This window comes from Nomascus leucogenys, chromosome 5 (genome assembly GCF_006542625.1).
Source record: "Nomascus leucogenys isolate Asia chromosome 5, Asia_NLE_v1, whole genome shotgun sequence".
Lineage (NCBI taxonomy): Eukaryota > Metazoa > Chordata > Mammalia > Primates > Hylobatidae > Nomascus > Nomascus leucogenys.
The window spans coordinates 5,118,761-5,137,164 of NC_044385.1; the positions used below are offsets into that span (position 1 = coordinate 5,118,761).

The window sequence follows — 18,404 nt, forward strand, 5'->3', positions numbered from 1 at the left end:
AAGAATTTAGACTCATGTCAAAGGCCATTCTGTTCTAAAATTATATGAAATAAGTAGATGGGGAAAAATTTAAAATATTTTAACTTGAAGTTTATTTGGTGTTAATTAGCAGGTGATAGGGAATTTTCTTTAGAAAAAAAAAAAGTTGGGTAGCTGCTATAGTTTGGAAGCAAATGTTAAGAAAGCAAAAAGTTTTTAAATAAATTATTTGAGAAATAACAGATTAGAGGGCCCAGCATTGAGCTCCCTTTCCCAGTCCCTTCTCCACCATAGCCATCATTTCACTCAGTCTCAGCTCTGCTCTTTATCGTTACACAGACTGTGTCCAGAGTTAACTGGAGCTTTTCTTCATAGCATCCCATGTGTGATATGTTTACCACTGGCAAAGGGAGCTCTTAATTACTTAATGATTTTTAATCACATTTTTATTTTTCTCTGCTGTAAGCTGATTATTTTATCTAGTTTCCTCTTCAATTTTAAAGAACGTACCTAAAGACGTTACCTTTTACTTTTTAAAATATGCTCTATTCGTTTGATTTTTTTTTCTTTTTGTTTTGTTTTTGTTTTTGAGACAGAGTCTGGCTTTGTCACCAGGCCACAGTGCAGTGGTGCGATCTCAGCTCACTGCAACCTCCGACTCCAGGGTTCACGTGATTCTCCTGCCTTAGCCTCCCGAGTAGCTAGGATTACAGGCGCGCACTACCACGCCTGGCTAATTTTTGTATTTTTAGTAGAGATGGGGTTTCGCCATGCTGGCCAGGAGGGTCCCGATCTCTTGACCTTGTGATCCGCCCGCCTCAGCCTCCCAAAGTGCTGGGATTACAGGCGTTAGCCACTGCGCCCGGCCCCTGATTGCTTTTAAAAGATATTATTAGTAGCTTTACTATTCTTACTGATTTCCAGGTAGACCAGCCTATGAAAAGAGATGGAAAGTTTGTGAAAAGGAAGTTTTTCTCTTACTTTTTTCCTCAAAATGTAATTGCATTTTGATCCTAAGCTCAGACTATTAAAGTTAATTCTAGCATGGCTCTACTTACATGTGGTCACCTGACATTTGACGTATATTAATAGCACTTGGTACTCAATTTCTCATTCTGCTTTCATGTAGTCTGCCATGAAATATATCAGCCATCGATGCCATTCTTTCTAAGTTACCTCAAAATTAACTGTCTTAGTTTTATCATACTTAACGTTTTCATATGTTCTGCAGTTTATTAAAGCTCTTTGTTAATTGCTTTTCTTTTCTCTCTAGTTGCCAATCATATGTATAGTGACCATAGTTGCCTAATCAAAAATCAGGACATTTGATGTAACAAATGATTTTTTTCTTATTTATGAACACTATTGTAAGATAGCAAAATAAACACACATTTAGTATTTAATGAATGCTTTTTTGAAAACTACAAATTTGTTTACACTATTTCTGATTTTGCCTGCCACATTTCTAATTTTTTTCTAAACCTCTTTACTCTTGTTCTAAACTTTTCCTAAAATTGGTTTCAAGTCTCAGGATCACTTCAACTCACGGAAGTTTTTATATCTAGAAATGAGTACATTATCACCATGGTAAAAGTATTATCTATGTTAATAAATTATCTTACAGTGTTAAAATCAGAAATTATATTTAAGCTCCTCAAGAAAAACTATGACTAATTACCTAGTATATGCATTTGCATACACTTTTACAGAGAGCCATGAACCTTCTGCATATGTTCATTCTCTCATACATATGAATGAATCTAGTTCCAAACATCAGGATCTCCAAATAGGGGTGTGAATAAGGACAAATCGATAGGCTCTAATTTATAGCATATTCCTCATTATAGAATTCTCTGTTTCTTAAGCCAGTTCTGGTGGCAATGTATGCCAGTTTTATCTGAGAGCAACCTCAGCCTTAGAGATCCCCAGCTGAAAATGTAGTTTTTGGAGGAAGACACATAAAAGGCATAAAATTAGAATGGAGGAATTTCTGGATTCTGTGCAGCTTAGGGTCAGTTTCTATTAAAAAGGAAAAAGATGCTAAGGTTTTATCACTTTAAACACCAATAACATTTAATGCTTTTCACTAGGTTTCGGAAAAGTAAATGTTTATATCCAGGAATTCTTATTTTTTCAAAAATATTTGTTAAGCATTTGCTAGCCAACACTCAGCTAAGTGCTAGGTATACGTTATTGGATTAAACAGACATGGTTCCCGCCCTTGTGAAGTTTACCAGGAATTAGCCATTGTCTCTCTTTTTTACCTCGATTTATGCCTCAGAAATTATTTGTATGTTTGATTCTCATATTAACAGTAGTAAAGTGTCTGCTTTGTCTTCTGATTTTTTAAATGTGTGAGCAATACCATTTTTTAATGTCTTTACTAACTGTAAATAAGAAAGTGATTGCCACTTTCTTTAATGTGACTCTTCACAGTATCTCCTGTGCCTTCAATGTCAATGGTCGTGACAAAAGCTTGTAGAGTTTTGCTTTTTGTAGATTTTATGCCATTGTCTATTTTCACCATATGCTTTCAGTGTCAAAGCAGCAGAGAGTTGTACTGAAGATGCTTTGTTGTGTTTTTTTACCATGTAAAAAGATTTTTTCCAACCATAGCGTAACAGGATGTTGAATGACAGAGGTAATGTGTTTTTTTTTCTGCCATAAAGGCATAATTTCCACAGCCGGAATTATGCACGTCTGTATGTTGGGAAAAGAGAGTTTTTACCATCTCCATGTTGAAAGTCCATGTGGCATGAGGAAATCTTTTCCCTTGTTTTTATTTTTGTTGTCGTTGATGTTGTTACTGTCTTTTTTTTTTTTTGAAAAATCCATATTTTCACTCAAATAAGAAATACTTGCAGTTGAAAAGTACTCCAGTTAAACATCGATGGATAGAGCTTGCTTAGTTGTTTATCATTAGTGAAATTTTTCATCTGAATGTTTATTCACCACACTATGGAAAACATGGTCCTTCGATTGTTTTTGATTCTTCATTGTTTTTAATTCACCGAAGTGTAATGTTTCTATCTCTAAGGAGTAGTAGACTGATGGTTTTTGTGAGGTACGTGTACATCAGTTAGTGAAAATTGTGCTGTGTGTGCGCTCTCATGGTGTTTTGAAGTCATGACTTTTATTTTACCTCCTTTAAATGATAATATAATAATTCTTTTTTTAATAATTAAACTAATTTAGTAAATTCAAGATGGAGGCGCTTTCCTACTGATTATGCTTCCACCTCAGAAGATGAATTTGGATCAAACCGTAATTCCCCTAAACATACCCGTCTACGTACTTCTCCAGCCCTGAAAACCACTCGCTTGCAGAGCGCTGGATCAGCAATGCCTACTAGTTCTTCATTCAAGCACCGGATTAAAGAGCAGGAAGACTACATCCGAGATTGGACTGCTCATCGAGAAGAGATAGCCAGGTTGGTTTTTAGGACTTACCTTTAAGAATTGAATATTTCTATGAACATTACAACTTGGTAACAAAGTTTAGCTTGTACTTGATTTTTACTAATAGTCTAAGAACTGAAATCACAGATAACTGTGAACTCCATTTAGTCAGTAGTGTTACTCTCTATCCAGCTTTTTTCCTTTTTTTCCTATGGCTGTACCACTAACACATTGTAGAATTAATTTATTTTGACCTTTTCTCTCTCCCCCCCCTCCCTTTTTAAGAATTTCTTTTAAAGATGGTGATAAGTAAGTATAACTTTGAAAGGTAGGCAGTATCAGATCTACATAATTAAGAACTGCAGGCAATTTATGGATTACTTTCCTTTAAACTTCCAAAGATATAATAGTATACCTGTTAGAGATGTGGCTACTGCTCTCTGGAGAGAATTAGGGTAAGCAGATTTTCACTCATACTTTTATGAGCTCATTAAGTATGGTCAGTTCAACCCTTTAGTAAGTAAAACAAAATATGATTATTTTGAAGATTAAATCTGTTTATAGTAACCTTTGGATTATGTACAAAAAAATTTATGCTGCAGATATGATTTTTAATTAATAACTTATGGAAATTAATAACTTACTATGGCTGAACTTTGAAGAGAGATTATACTGAAGCAGATATTATAGTAGTTAAAATATAAGGATTTTTTGTTTAAAGTTTGTGAGATGTTAAATTTTACTTCAGTATACCATACGTTACCTAAACATTTTCACTGTATACATACTAAGCTTACTTCTGTCTTTAAGACCTTAATCTTCAAGTTGTATACTTGAGAACATTATTAAAGAGTTTATACATAATATTTCATAGATGCTTTTAAAAAACAAGAAACTTTTACTGTATGTTAATGTTCATCTTTTTTGTTCTTTATTTCATTGACTTCTGTGAATTGTGTTTTTTCTGGCTCATTGGTTTGTTGTAATGTTTAGTTTTTTATTTTTAAAGACTATTCATTTGTCATTGCTTTTATTCTTGGAGAGAACGTGCCTTTCTAATCTCAGTGTGCTGCTTAAAACATTTTTGCTTTATCATACAAATAGCTTTTTAGGAGAGTAATTACTGAAGCATTTTAAGCCAGTTGTTCTAGTTAGAGGAAAGGCATATATGTGCTTTGGGATCCATGGATCATTATGGGCCAACAAAATGCTTGTACTGAGAGCATCTTGACACATTTTTTGTACTTCCGGGTGCAGCTAGCAACAACGGGTCTTACTCTTGTCTCATCATTTTTCCCCTTCCCTTGAAAAAGATGTCCAGCTACACAAGATCCAGTGGTGCCTGTATGTCTAGATGCCTCCTCGCAGGAGGCCTCCTCTCTCAAGCTCCCTCTACCCCAAACTAGAAAGACTAAAAACCTTCTTCTGAGCCAAATACACTTCCCTACCCCCAAATAAAAAAACAGTTGTAATACAAAGAGGGAATAAGGGCTATACACTGTATTTTCACTTGGTTCCATTTTGCTGTGTGCATAGTGTTACTATTATCAATGTGTACTTTTTATTATCTATGGCAGGACTTTAAGACCAGGCTATTTAACCTACAGTGATGTTCATGCCTTATCCCTCTAGTTTGTCAGTAGCACTATGCTAATAAAACTTGCCTTTGGGATTTTAATTTTTCAAGATATACTTTCCAGCTATATATCTCAAAGCCAGAGAAGTGTTTTTTTTGTTTATGTGGAGAAAAAAGGAGGGTGGTGGAAGGAAGGAAAGATACAAAATATGGAAGGAAATGCTGATATTTAATGTTTCTATAGGGCAGTAATAAGTTTGCTTAGGGTGAGAAAATTTATTTTCAAATGGCTGTGAATCAGAAACTAAGTAGACTATGAGAAATAATTTTATTTATTTAAATGAACTACTGTCACCTAAAAGACTCCTGTGCTGAGAGCAATATTTGAAGAGTAATAGATAAAGACACTTTTATTTGAAAAGTGTAATAGTGATTTTTAATTTATTACAAAAATGTTTTATGCTTTAGCATACTCTTTCTGTTTAGCATTTAGGACTATTTCACTTGATCAGCACTTTGTTAATCTGTACATAGTAACTGTTCACCTGCATTTAAATTTAAAGCACAAAAGCAAACTCCATTTAGAATATAAAGTATATAAGCGAGATATGGCATATTTGGTCTTCAGTTTGACAAGGGAAGGTTTCTTTCAGGTATCCCTGATGCATGTGCTTTGGTAGCTCCTGCCTCAGTTTCTCTGTTGTGAAAACAGATACTGACTTCCATCTAGCAGGAATGTAAGACATGACGCAGGTTTTTATGAATATTAGGGTAAACAGAGCTACAATACCAGCTTTACAGATGACCAAATGAAATACACTCAACCTAAAAATTATACTGGAAGATTATCTACAGTATCACCTCGAAGATAGTGCAGGTTTGGTTTCAGACCGCTATAGTAAGGCAAATATCTCAAAGCAAGTCACACAATTTTTTTTGTTTCTTAGTGCATGTAAAAATTATGTTCACACTATACTGTGTGCAGTAACACTGCTTCTTAAAAAAAAAGTATATACCTAAACAAGTAAATATTTTATTGCTAAAAAACAGTAGTGATCATCTGAGCCTTCAGTAAGTCATCAGCTTTTTGTTGGCATAGGGTCTTACATCCCTGCTGATGACTGCAGACTTATTCGAGGGCAGTGGTTGCTGAAGGCCGGGATGACTGTGGCGATTTCTTAATTAAAAGAAGACAACAGTGAAGTCTGCCACATTGATTGACTCTTCCTTTCATGAAAGATTTCCTTGTAGCAATGTGATGCTGTTTGATAGCATTTTACCCAGAGCAGAACTTCTTTCAAAACTGCAGTCAGTCCTCCCAGACCCTGCCGCCGGCTTATCGACTGAGTTTATGTAATATTCTGAATCCTTTGTTGTCATCTCAGCAGTGCTCACAACAGCTTCACCAGTAGATTCTATTGCAAGATACCACTTTCTTTTCCCATCCATAAGAAGCAACTTGTCATCTGTTAATGTTTTATCAGGAGATTGCAGCAATCTAGTCCCATATTCAGGCTCCATTTCTAACTCTAGTCTTTGTAGTTCTGTTGCTATTTCCACCATATCTGCAATGACTTCCTCCACTGAAGTCTTGAACCCTCAAAGTCATCCATGAGGGTTGGAATCAGTTTCTTCCAAGCTCCTGTTAATCTTGATATTTTTACCTCCTCCATGAATCACCAATGTCCTTAATGGCATGTAGAATGGTGAATCCTTTCCAAAAGATTTTCAGTTTTCTTTGTCCAGATCCATTAGAGGGATCATTACCTATGACAGCTATGTCTTGCAAAATGTATTTCTTAAATAAAGGAATACATTTTCTGCCTAGAAGACAAAATGGGCCAGGCGCGGTGGCTCACGCCTGTAATCCCAGCACTTTGGGAGGCCGAGGCAGGCAGATCACGCGGTCAGGAGATAGAGACCATCCTGGCTAACACGGTGAAACCCCGTCTCTACTAGAAATAGAAAAAATTAGCTGGGCATGGTGGTATGCACCTGTAGTCCCAGCTACTCGGGAGGCTGAGGCAGGAGAATTGTTTGAATCCGGGTGGCAGAGGTTGCAGTGAGCCGAGATTGTGCCACTGCACTCCAGCCTGGGCTACAGAGCGAGACTCTATCTCGAAAAAAAAAAAAAAAAGGTCTGGGCACCGTGGCTCACACCTGTAATCCCAGCACTTTGGGAGGCCGAGGTGGGTGGATCACGAGGTCAGGAGATCGAGACCATCTTGGCTAGCATGGTGAAACCCCGTCTCTACTAAAAATACAAAAAATTAGCCAGGCGTGGTGGCGGACGCCTGTAGTCTCAGCTACTCGGGAGGCTGAGGCAGGAGAATGGCGTGAACCCGGGAGGCGGAGCTTGCAGTGAGCCGAGATCGCGCCACTGCACTCCAGCCTGGGCAACAGAGCGAGACTCCGTATCAAAAAAAAAAAAAGTCAAAATGGGTCCTTGATCCATGGGCTGCAGAATGGATGTTAGCAGGCCTGAAAACAACATTAAACACCTTGTACATCTCCATCAGAGTTCTTAGGTAACCAGGTACATTGTCCATGAGTAGTAATATTTTGCAAATAATCTTTTTTTTCTGAGCAGTACGTCTCTATACAGTGGGCTTAAAATATTTAGTAAACCACACTGTAAATATGCCATAATCTAGGCTTTATTGTTCCATTTGTAGAGCACAAGCAGAGTAGATTTAGCATAATTCTAAAGGGCCCTATAACTTTTGGAATGGAAAATGAGCATTGGCTTCCAACATAAAGTCACCAGCTACATGAACCCCTAACAAGAGGGTCAGCCTGTCCATTGAAGCTCTGAAGCTGGGCATTGCCATCTCTCTGGCTATGGAAGTCCTAGCTGGCATCTTCTTCCAATAAAAGGCTGTCTTATCAACATTGAAAATTAGCTGTTATTATAACCACCTTAATCAATTATCTTAGGTAGATATTCTGGATAACTTGCTACAGCTTCTGTCTAAGCACTTGCTGCTTCTCTGTGCACTTTCATGTTAGGGGGATGGTTTCGTTCCTTAAGCCTCATGAACCGACCTCTGCAAACTTTTCTTGCAGTTTCCTCACCTCTGTCAGCACTCACAGAATTAAAGAGAGTTCAGATTTTGCTCTGCATTAGTTTGGCTTAAGAGAATGTTGTGGCTGGTTTGATCTTCTGTCCAGACCACTCAGACTTTGTCCATATCAGCATTAGGCTGTTTTGCTTTCTTATCATTCCTGTGTTCACTAGAGTAGCACTTTTAATTTCCTTCGAGAACTTTTCCTTCGCATCCACAACTTGGCTGTATGGCACAAGAGGCCTCGCCTTTGGTGATTGCCGGAATAGTAAGGCAGAATTTAAAATGGTTCCATGGTTGATCAGATGGGAGATTGGTGGGAGTAGGGAACACAAAAGGCATGGGAAAAGAAGACACCAAGATGCCTAAAGGATAGCCCTGTGAAAAAATCTAGCAGACAGTTGAACTGTGGCTGTGAAACAGGAAGCCGTGAGGGCTAGACTCGGCGTTGTAGAGTCATTCGTAAAGAGTAAATACTTGGAGCCATTGTAGGAGAAGGTATCAGCAGGGAATGGTGAGGGGGCTGCCAATGCGGCTAACTCTTGAGATAACCTCAGTGGCGTGGTGTAGCTGAATGGTGAAGAATATGGACTCTGGACTCAGACCATTTTCTTGGTCTGAGATTCAAACCCAACTCTACCACAAGGTCTGTGTGACCTTGGGTGAGTTAATTAACTGTGTTCTAGTGATCTCATCTGTAAAATGGACATAATGGTGCCAACCTGAGAGAGTTGACCAGTTGATGCACATACTTAACCTAGTGCTTGACATGTAGTCAGCAGTCAATAAATGTTATATTTAAGAGGGATACAGAGAAAACAGTGGTTTATGATTATAGTTAGAACTTTATTTGGAGCTTTTAATTTTCTGTAGATCTCACACATATAAATGTATGAGAATCCAGGTATAATCGGAATTTCAGAATCAGCATTACATTCTACAGTTTATAAAATGCTGGGTTTACCTTATCTGTGCTTAAGAATCCCAACCAATGCTTTGTTCAAATTTCTGTTCAAACTTAATTATTAAAAATTTTTTTGTCCTCCTAGTAAAAACAGTGGTATATAAGTAGTTTGTTTTTTAATATTAAAGTGATCATTAAATAGCTGTGTCAGCTGGGCGAGGTGGCTCACGCCTGTAATCCCAGCACTTGGGAGGCCAAGGCAGGTGGATCACCTGGGGTCAGGAGTTCGAGACAAGCCTGGGCAACATGATGAAACCCCGTCTCTACCAAAAATACAAAAATTAGACCGGTGTGATGGCATGCACCTGTAATCCCAGCTACTTGGGTGGCTGAGGCAGGAGAATCATTGAAACTCAGGAAGCGGAGGTTGCAGTGAGCCGAGATCGCGCCACTGCACTCCAGCCAGGGTGACAGAGCGAGATTCTGTCTAAAAAATAGATGTATCATGGAACACCTATCAGTCCCGTTCCCTGATTTGTTGGCCCCAAATGAAACTCACTTGGCATTGTAAGACAAAAAGCTTTTATTATTACTAAGTCTTTTACACATAATTTTATTAGTGAAATTCAAGTAAAAAGAATACTGATCAAATATATTTGAAAACATTTTAAAATAGAACTATGGTTTATGTTTTTCAAGCCTAAAATATTTACAGTTAAAGTTATGAATGAGTGATAATCTTAACAGTAAAAAACCAAATTACTTGTAATTTTACTACATTATTAAAAGCTTTGTGCTTTTATTGTTTTGTTTTGTTAGTAGGAACCAATTTAATTTAGTTGTCAGAATTCAGTGGTGTGGGTTTTCTTATTGTCTGTAAGGTAATATAATGCTTTTCTGGGTATTGCAATTTAGCTAACAAGTCTTTAATTACAGTATAATTGAAGGATATACTACATTTTGGGTTGTGATTGGAGGTGAGCTTTGATAATACCAAAATGTTTTTTGTTTTTGAGAAAATATTATGGATATAAAAACTACCTTAATCAAGGAATAAGGCATATCTGCTAAGTCAGTTTTAAGACATAATTTGTTGATTCATAATCTCTAAAGTCTAGGCCTTATTATTTTGTTGGGCTAGGTCAGATCCAAACAGCAAGAGTAGGGAAATAAACCATCTGCCCACAGGTTCAGATGACAGTGATTCTTCAATTTCTCTGTAGTTTTCTACGTTTCCTAGAACTTCATTATTCCTTCCTCATAGTCTCTACCTGAGACTCTAAAAATACTCTGGCTATCCCAGGTCTTGTTTATTGAGTAAATACTTTGCTGTCAGATGACGTCAGACCGTCTTCTTTTAACTTGCCGATTCTGTCTCTGGTGGAGATAGCATGGGTTTGCTAAAACCTTTAAAGTTATCCACTTAATTACCTCTTTATTTGCGACTTCCTCTGCTTATTTGAAGCATATTCATAAGTCTAGTTTCGAGACTGGAGTCTTTCTACATTTTACCAAATGTAACTTATCTGTAGCGATAAACATTTCATTCACAATAATGGGAGGTGCCTTTAAAAAAATTAAATCTCTATCTCTTTTGATGGCTAGAAGTAGACTCCATGTACTTTATTCAAACTCTGCTTTTCTAATCAGGCCACTCATTAAATTGCTCTTGCTACCCAAAAGAAACCTCCAATTTCAACTCATTATTATCCCATCCTAAATCTTTTGTGGCTCAGAGTAACTGTCTCCCAGTTCTCCATACTTTTGTTGCATAAAGAATGGGGTTTGCCAAATTTTTTTCATTAAGGTCTTCTATTACTGAATCAAAATGCCACTAACATCTAACAAATTGACAGTTTCCACTAATGGAAGAGAAAGATCTTTCCTTATCACTAGGAAACTTTTTTTTGTGAACCTTCTTTATAGTTGGTATGTAAGTCAAATATATGAGTTAATCAATACATGAATTAAACTTTAAGCCTTTTGCCTGGACTTTTTAATTCTTTATTGTACTGTGAGATCATGGAATCATTCATAACTATTGCTTTGTAAATACTAAATAAATTTTTTTAATTATTTTATTTTATTTTGAGACAGAGTCTCACTCTGTCACCCAGACTGAAGTGTAGTGGCACGATCTCAGCTCACTGCAACCTCTGCCTCCCAGGTTCAAGCAATTCTTGTGCCTCAGCGTCCTGAGTAGCTGGGATTACAGGTGTACACCACCATGCCTTGCTAATTTTTTTTGTATTTTTAGTAGAGATGGGGTTTCACCATGTTGGCCAGGCTGGTCTCAAACTCCTGAGCTCAGGTGATCCGCCCACCTCGGCCACCCAAAGTGCTAGGATTACAGGCATGAGCCACCACGCCCAGCTGATACTGATACCAAATAAATTTTGTTGAATAAATGATACCTGGAGTCTTCCCAAATTTGTCTATGTTTCCTTTGTTTTTTGTTGTTGTTGTTTTGTTGGATTTTTTTTTTTTTTGAGACAGAGTCTCACGTTCTGTTGCCCAGGCTGGAGTATGGTGGCGTGATCTTGGCTCACTGCAACCTCCACCTCCCAGGTTCAAAGGATTCTCCTGCCTCAGCCTCCCGAGTAGCTGGGACTACAGGCGCATGCCACCATGCCTGGCTAATTTTTTGTATAAGTAGAGACAGGGTTTCACCATGTTGGCCAGACTGTTCTTGAACTCCTGACCTCAAGTGATCCACCTGCCTCAGCCTCCCAAAGTGCTGAGATTACAGGAGTGAGCCACTCTGCCCAGCCTCTTTTGTTTTTTAAAAGATATCTAGCTCATTATCAGTAGGCCCTGAATAGTTTAAATGCTTAAGATTCCAAATTGAAAATTTTTAAGTCAAACTCTAAAAATTTTTATGTAGAAATTCCTTGTCTTAGCCCCATTTTTACCTAGCTACAGTTAATTTTTTTTGGGAAAAAAAAGGTAGGATGTGAGAAATTATATTTCTGTGTATCATAATAGCATTATTCACTGTATAAGATACAATCATCCAGTAATGAAACATTTCAGGGATCCATATATGGAAGTCAGTATTGCTTGTTTATATTCACACCTGCATATGTTGATTTCATTATACAATATTCAGCTCATTTTGAAAGTCATGGTTTAAAATACAGAGCTCATGTGAATCGCATTTCTAGGAAATCTTAAGTGGATTTCTTAAGATCTGCTTGAGCTGTTTATAGTGGTAACACATCTGTATGAAAGGCATGTCAAGAAGAACTGAAGATGAGATGTGGCTTCACAGCAAGCCAAAGGCTGTATTAAAATTATGTGCTGTCTAATAAAAAAGAAAGAAGAGATCCAGTTAAGTGGCAGAATAGCAGAAATGTGGTTATGTTCAGTGCTTTTAACAGCTGAGAAAAATAATCTTGAATGACGGGCCAAAACCAGGAAAAGGCTTCAGGGAAAATGTAGTTACTAGTATTTACAAGGCATGTACATTTTTTTAAATTATAGCCTTATCACATTAAAGCCACATCTGGGTACTTTTTTATATACTAATAAAAATACTGTATTTTTATTTGTAAGCAGTGTAGTAATAAGAACACTGTCTTTTATTTGGAGATAGCATTTCCAAGTATCTATTTGACCTGGCTAAGCATTCATGCTTCGTAGCCAATGATACTGAGCATTCCATCTGGATTGCCTCCAGATAGAGGATTCACAATTGGTCTTTACTGGTTAGGGAACATCTAGAACTTTTTGCTCACGCACAAAGTAAAAACCTTACATGTCCTGTTATATAAGTCCAGTTGGTGCCTGCATTCGTGTACTTTTTAACGTGACGTTTTACCGCCTCTGTGTGCTAGTATAGGGTCTCTTACAAGTGTACTTTTTCCTGCATTGTATAAGCAATGAGAATTTTAAATGAAGTGAAGTTAATTTGCTAATATCTCAGGTTTTTTTTTTTTTCTTCCCATGCCTTGTAAACCTTAAACCACTATACTTGTTCTATTTGAGGTGCAGGGGAGAGCATGAGTGAGCTAATCACTTAGAAGGAAAAATACAAGCTAAACCAAATACTTAATGAAACAAAATTTGTTTTTACCTATGGAAATAAAAAAATTTTTTAGCCACATGCTTATGAATTTTTACTTTATACCTGCCTTTGAAATTTTGGGGCCTGATACAGGATCCTTGACTCTTTAAAAATAATATGGCTCTTTATTATTTGGCTGACTGACTTTTATACCATTGCGAGGAATTGGGAAGGAGAGGGGTCGCTAATCTCTTCTGCGTTCTTCTTCCCGTATCTCATTACCATGACCTCTATTCAGATTAAAAGTTTCCCTGGTGCATCCTATTATAAATCATATTTTTTTATGGATCTCTGACCATATTTGTCACAGTTGGGGAGGCAAATAAACCTAAAACACAGAGCGTATGTTCCAAACGAGTTCATAATTTATACAAGGATTAAAAGCTAATTCATATCATTCTTACACCTTTGCATCCTCATAGCTTAGCTCCCATTTACAAGTGAGAACATGTGGTGTTTGGTTTTCCATTCCTGAGTTACTTCACGTAGAATAATTGACGTTAGACTTTTTTTCCTTGTATTTTCTTTTTCCAGTTTTCCTGAGTACCTTTCAGCTGATATCCCCTCTTTCCTCTTACAAAACTTTTTTTTCTTACTAAACTCTTCTAGATAGTGTGGAAATCATGAGCTTTTCTGGAATGACCCTTAAATGTCTCTCCTTAAACTCATTTTACATTTTAACACTTCTGGTCATTTACAAACTAGACTAAATTATTTCTTGAAAGCTAAGTCATTACACTTATGATCTCTTAGCCAATGTTAAAGTAACAGGTTTGACTTACGGTCATAAGCTTTGGTTTTAGGATTCTAAAGCTAGTATACTTCATTAATAGCCCACCAGTTGCTTTTTTCCAGTAGTATCAAAGGAAACTTAATTCCAGAGGTTTATGTGTATATCCTCTGAAAAGTTTTACATGTAAAAACGTTTGAAAACGAATGTGCTGTTAAAAAATAGGGCAAATTTTTGGCTGGGCACAGTGGCTCATGCCTGTAATCCCAGCTCTTTGGGAGACCAAGGCAGGCGGATCACAAGATCAAGAGATCGAGACCGTCCTGGCCAACATGGTGAAACCCCATCTCTACTAAAAATACAAAAATTAGCCGGGTGTGGTGGTGCGCGCCTGTAATCCTGGCTACTCGGTAGTCTGAGGCAGGAGAATCACTTGAATCCAGGAGGCAGAGGTTGCAGTGAGCTGAGATTGCTCCACTGCACTCCAGCCTGGGCAACAGAGTGAGAGTCCACCTCAAAAAATAATAATAAATAAGGCAAATTTTTAAATAGCTAATTTAAAACAATGTTTTGTTGGCAGTTTAAATCAATAAAGTCCGATAGTTTGTTTCTGCTATGGTTGTAATAATATATAGTCTTGCAAAGATTGTATGTTTAATTGCGTGTACACATCCCTAGAACTCTAATTTTTAATATATCCTTTAATCTTCCAATATACCCACATGTACAATTATTTTTTCCAGTATACAACCCTTCAGTGAAAAAAAAGTGTTATGACTGAGATAACTTACTTAGGAAAATTATAAACTTTATGACTTAAAGTACATTTCTCATGTTATCTCACCTTTTTTTCTTAAATAATGCATACTTATTTCTACAGAATTGTTGAAATTGAGTCAGTGGTTCTGACACTCGGGAAAACATAAAGACTAGGACTAATGTTAGAGAACTGTACCCTCAGCTTCTGTTTTTTTCCTTCGGCACTATTTTCTTATCCACATTTTGTAATAAAATGGAATTAAATGTGAAAATATCTATTAGGTTTTCAAATCAACAATATATGTTGTGTATATGTTAAGAATTGCTCATTTTAATACATATTTTACTATATCACATGTGGAGATTGCTGTTGTCCATGTTTTTTCTAATTAATTTATACTGTTTTCCACAAATATTAGAATCTTCATTGTACAGATCGTCTGCATAAAAAAATCCTTAATGAAAAATAGAGTTTTGGATACAATGATGCTTGTCTGTATTTTATCTCATTAAGCTTGGTTATTCTGTTTCTTATTTTAGTTCATTTATTTTGGGGAATTACAAGGATTTGCTATGTTATATAAGGGAACACTGTAAACACATTTTCAAAAGAATCACATCAACAGTTAATATGTTTTAAACAATTATATATGGAGCAATCATGTGAGATGTAGCATGACATAGTGAAAAGATCTAGTTATGGCACTTAACTATGTATGACCTTAGCCAAAAAACTGGTCACATGTCTTCTCCTGTGCCTCATTTTCCTCATCTGTAAAACAAGATGATTAATACTTCTCTTACAGAGTGGCTGTGGGAATTAAATGAGTTGAGGACTATGAAGCTGCTTTATAATGTACTCATCATATTATAATGGTGCCTTCTGTGTATTCTAAGCTTCATGGGGACAAGGACCCTGTCTGCTTCTTCATTGCTGTAGTCTTTAGGACTTAACACAGTGCCTGGCACATCATAAGGAATCAGTAAATATTTGTTGGTGTTTTTCCTGCTTCTTTGTGTTGATAAATAAATGAGGAATTAATTGACGTTTCTTACAAAGTTTATATATTGACCATAAATTGGTTCTGTTGGTCCATAAACTTCAACTTCTCTTTTTAAATCTAAATTTTTATGTAATTACTAATGTGCTTGAAAGTCTTTCAAACTCACATTTTGCATAAGTTAAAAAATGTTACTTTAAGCCAGGCACGTGTCTGTAATCTTAGCTATTTGGTAGGCTGAGGTCGGAGGACTGCTTGAACTCAGGAGTTCGAGACCAGCCTGGGCAATATAGCCAGACCTCCTAGGCTCTTTTTTTTTTTCTTTTTAAGTTAATTTGTATTTCCTTTGGATTTTGAAGTTGCAGAAACTTTCACATATACTTTTAATAATATTCTGTCATTCCAAAACCTTCCCTGTGGAAATAGCCACATTGAGTTTATAGGCAGTGGATGCAGCTTGGAAAATGTTAATGTCTTACTGAAATGAAATGTTTCTCAAAAAACAAGAATATCAGTGGTAGGTTTTGTAAGTTTCTCCCTCTTAAAAAAAAATCTAAAAGAAAAATCTCTATTTTCACCTTTGATTATCATGGTAACAGTTATTTAGTTCTTCAGTCCATGTAGGTAAAAATGCAAATGGCTTTATGGAAATGAGTACTAAAGCTTGGATTCAGTCCTGCCTCAGCTACATCTAAAGGTGTGATCATGAGCAAGCCATTCAGGTTCTCTGAGATTGTGATAAAGTCAGATAAATCCTACCACAAAAGAACTTTGTGGGCCTCAAGTGACATAACTTGTACTAGAAAGGGCTGTGCATAGTGTAAAGTGCTCTACGAAAGAGTGCAGAGTTCTTAATTTCTTGGTATTGTAGACTTCTTTGGCCATTTTGTGAAGCTCGTAGGGCCCTTCTCAGGTGTAAACATTAAAAGAATTACAAAGAAATCCAATTATATTGAAATTCAGTTATCAAAATATTTGAAAGTAATAGAGTAATTTATGGTTCTTTATTAACATTAATAAAATGTTACTGTTGTGTGTTTAATGACTTCAGTAGTTTTGAAGTAGTGATGAACATAAATGATGTTTTAAGATACCTGTAGCAACTGCAATGTGATCTCTCTTGATGACAAAAATCACCAGTATTGCTAATACCACTGTGGTTTGTTGCCTGTATTTATAATTGAAAGAAATGCTAAGCGTCACTTAGAGGTTAGTGAATATATTGTAATTGTTTTTTCTCATTTAAGTTCATGAACTCCTTGAATTCTATCCATTATTCCCCAAGTTTAAGAACCCCTATGATATATTAATGCTAGTCATTAACACAGTGTATGTTAAGGGCATATCTCTACTCAAGGGCATTCAAAGTACATTTGTCAAGGTGATATCTTGTAGGTTATTTGCAGTTTAGTTTCATTAATCTTAATTTTGGAATTAAGGTTTAAGACTTTGATTATCAAAATAGTTAATAGTTAATTTGGGGTACAAATATTTAATTACGTATACAACTTACATGACTGATTATCTTATAAATGATTGTTTCTAGAGCTGTTTATTTAAAAGGGATTAAACTTCTTTTCTAAAATTATTACCAGGATCAGCCAAGATCTTGCTCTCATTGCTCGGGAGATCAACGATGTAGCAGGAGAGATAGATTCAGTGACTTCATCAGGCACTGCCCCTAGTACCACAGTAAGCACTGCTGCCACCACCCCTGGCTCTGCCATAGACACTAGAGAAGAGGTAGGAGATCTTCATGGAGAAATGCATAAGGTTCTTTCTTTTCTTTATTTCTTTTGCTTTTAGCTTTTTGCTTAGTTTATTTTAGTTATGTCCATCCTCCCTGTTTGCATGAAGCTCTGCATTTTCCAACTTTGCTTTAACAGTTTATTTTATGTTTTTGTAACAAAACTAGTGAAGGCTAACATTTGGTCTACTATTAACATGAAGCTGGAAAATTACTTAGAAACAGCATTTTGCCTGCTAATTCTTGGTCCATAGCTTCACTTGAAACGTGAATATAAATGGTGTCTTGAAAAGCAACCCAAAATTTGATAAATGATTGTATAAAGTTTCTATAAAGTTTCACTATGAAAATGCTCCAATTAAAAGTATTTTTATCGCTAGTTAACTAGAGGATACTCTGATAACAAAGAGAAAAATCCTACAGTTTCACTGCTTTAATAATTCTGTTGATAAATACAAACACATACACAAAGATATTTTGAAAAATTGAAATATATCTGTAATATACACACATACAAATACATATTCAGAACATTTTTATAAACTCTGGAATACAAGTTACCCATCCAATATCAGGGCCTCTTAACAGTACAACTCCAGGAGGCACCATTTGCATAACATTGCTCCAGACAGTGCCTTTAACATATAATACAAAATTAATGGTACTCTTTGGCCATGTTGGCTGTTTTGATCTGGGGCAGAAATGTAAGCAAAGGATTGGCATTTAAAAGAATGAACTTCTGTGTTTGGAGGTTGGCAAACTGGCCTTGCTGCCAGTTTTAATACAGACCAAAGAACTAGGAATGGTTTTTACATTTTTGAATGGCAGGAAAAAAACATCTAAAGAATACTAATTGGCAACATGAAAATTACATGAAATTCAAATTTTGCTGTTCATAAATAAAGTTTGTTTTATTAGAACACAGCCACACTCATTTGTTTAACTATCATCTATGGCTGTTTCTTTGCTACGGGGCAGAACTGAGTAGTTGAGACAGAGATTGTATGGCTGCAAAGCCTGAGCTTTTATTATCTGTCTCTTTATAAATAAAAGTTTGCCAGCCCCTGGTATTGATTATTCTGCTTCTTCAGTTTTACAAGGTAATCCTAAATAGTAGGCAAAAATGGCTAACCTTTTTGACAAATTTAATTGTGGTAAACTGTGCTAATAATATTTTCT

The 18,404-nt window shown here is 36.2% G+C and overlaps 1 protein-coding gene across 13 annotated transcripts in view; it reads left to right on the plus strand.

Moving 5' to 3' along the window:
- Positions 1-18,404, plus strand: part of CEP170 (centrosomal protein 170) — a 131,962-nt gene that overhangs the window by 96,765 nt on the left and 16,793 nt on the right. For 5 of the 13 annotated variants that reach the window (XM_030812593.1, XM_030812599.1, XM_030812600.1 and 2 more), the window contains 2 exons: positions 3,175-3,409; positions 17,074-17,251. In XM_030812593.1, the coding sequence (XP_030668453.1) occupies positions 3,175-3,409; positions 17,074-17,251 (413 nt within the window). The remainder of the gene's footprint in view (positions 1-3,174; positions 3,410-17,073; positions 17,252-18,404) is intronic. The other 8 variants (XM_030812595.1, XM_030812602.1, XM_030812604.1 and 5 more) reach the window with 5 other exon arrangements.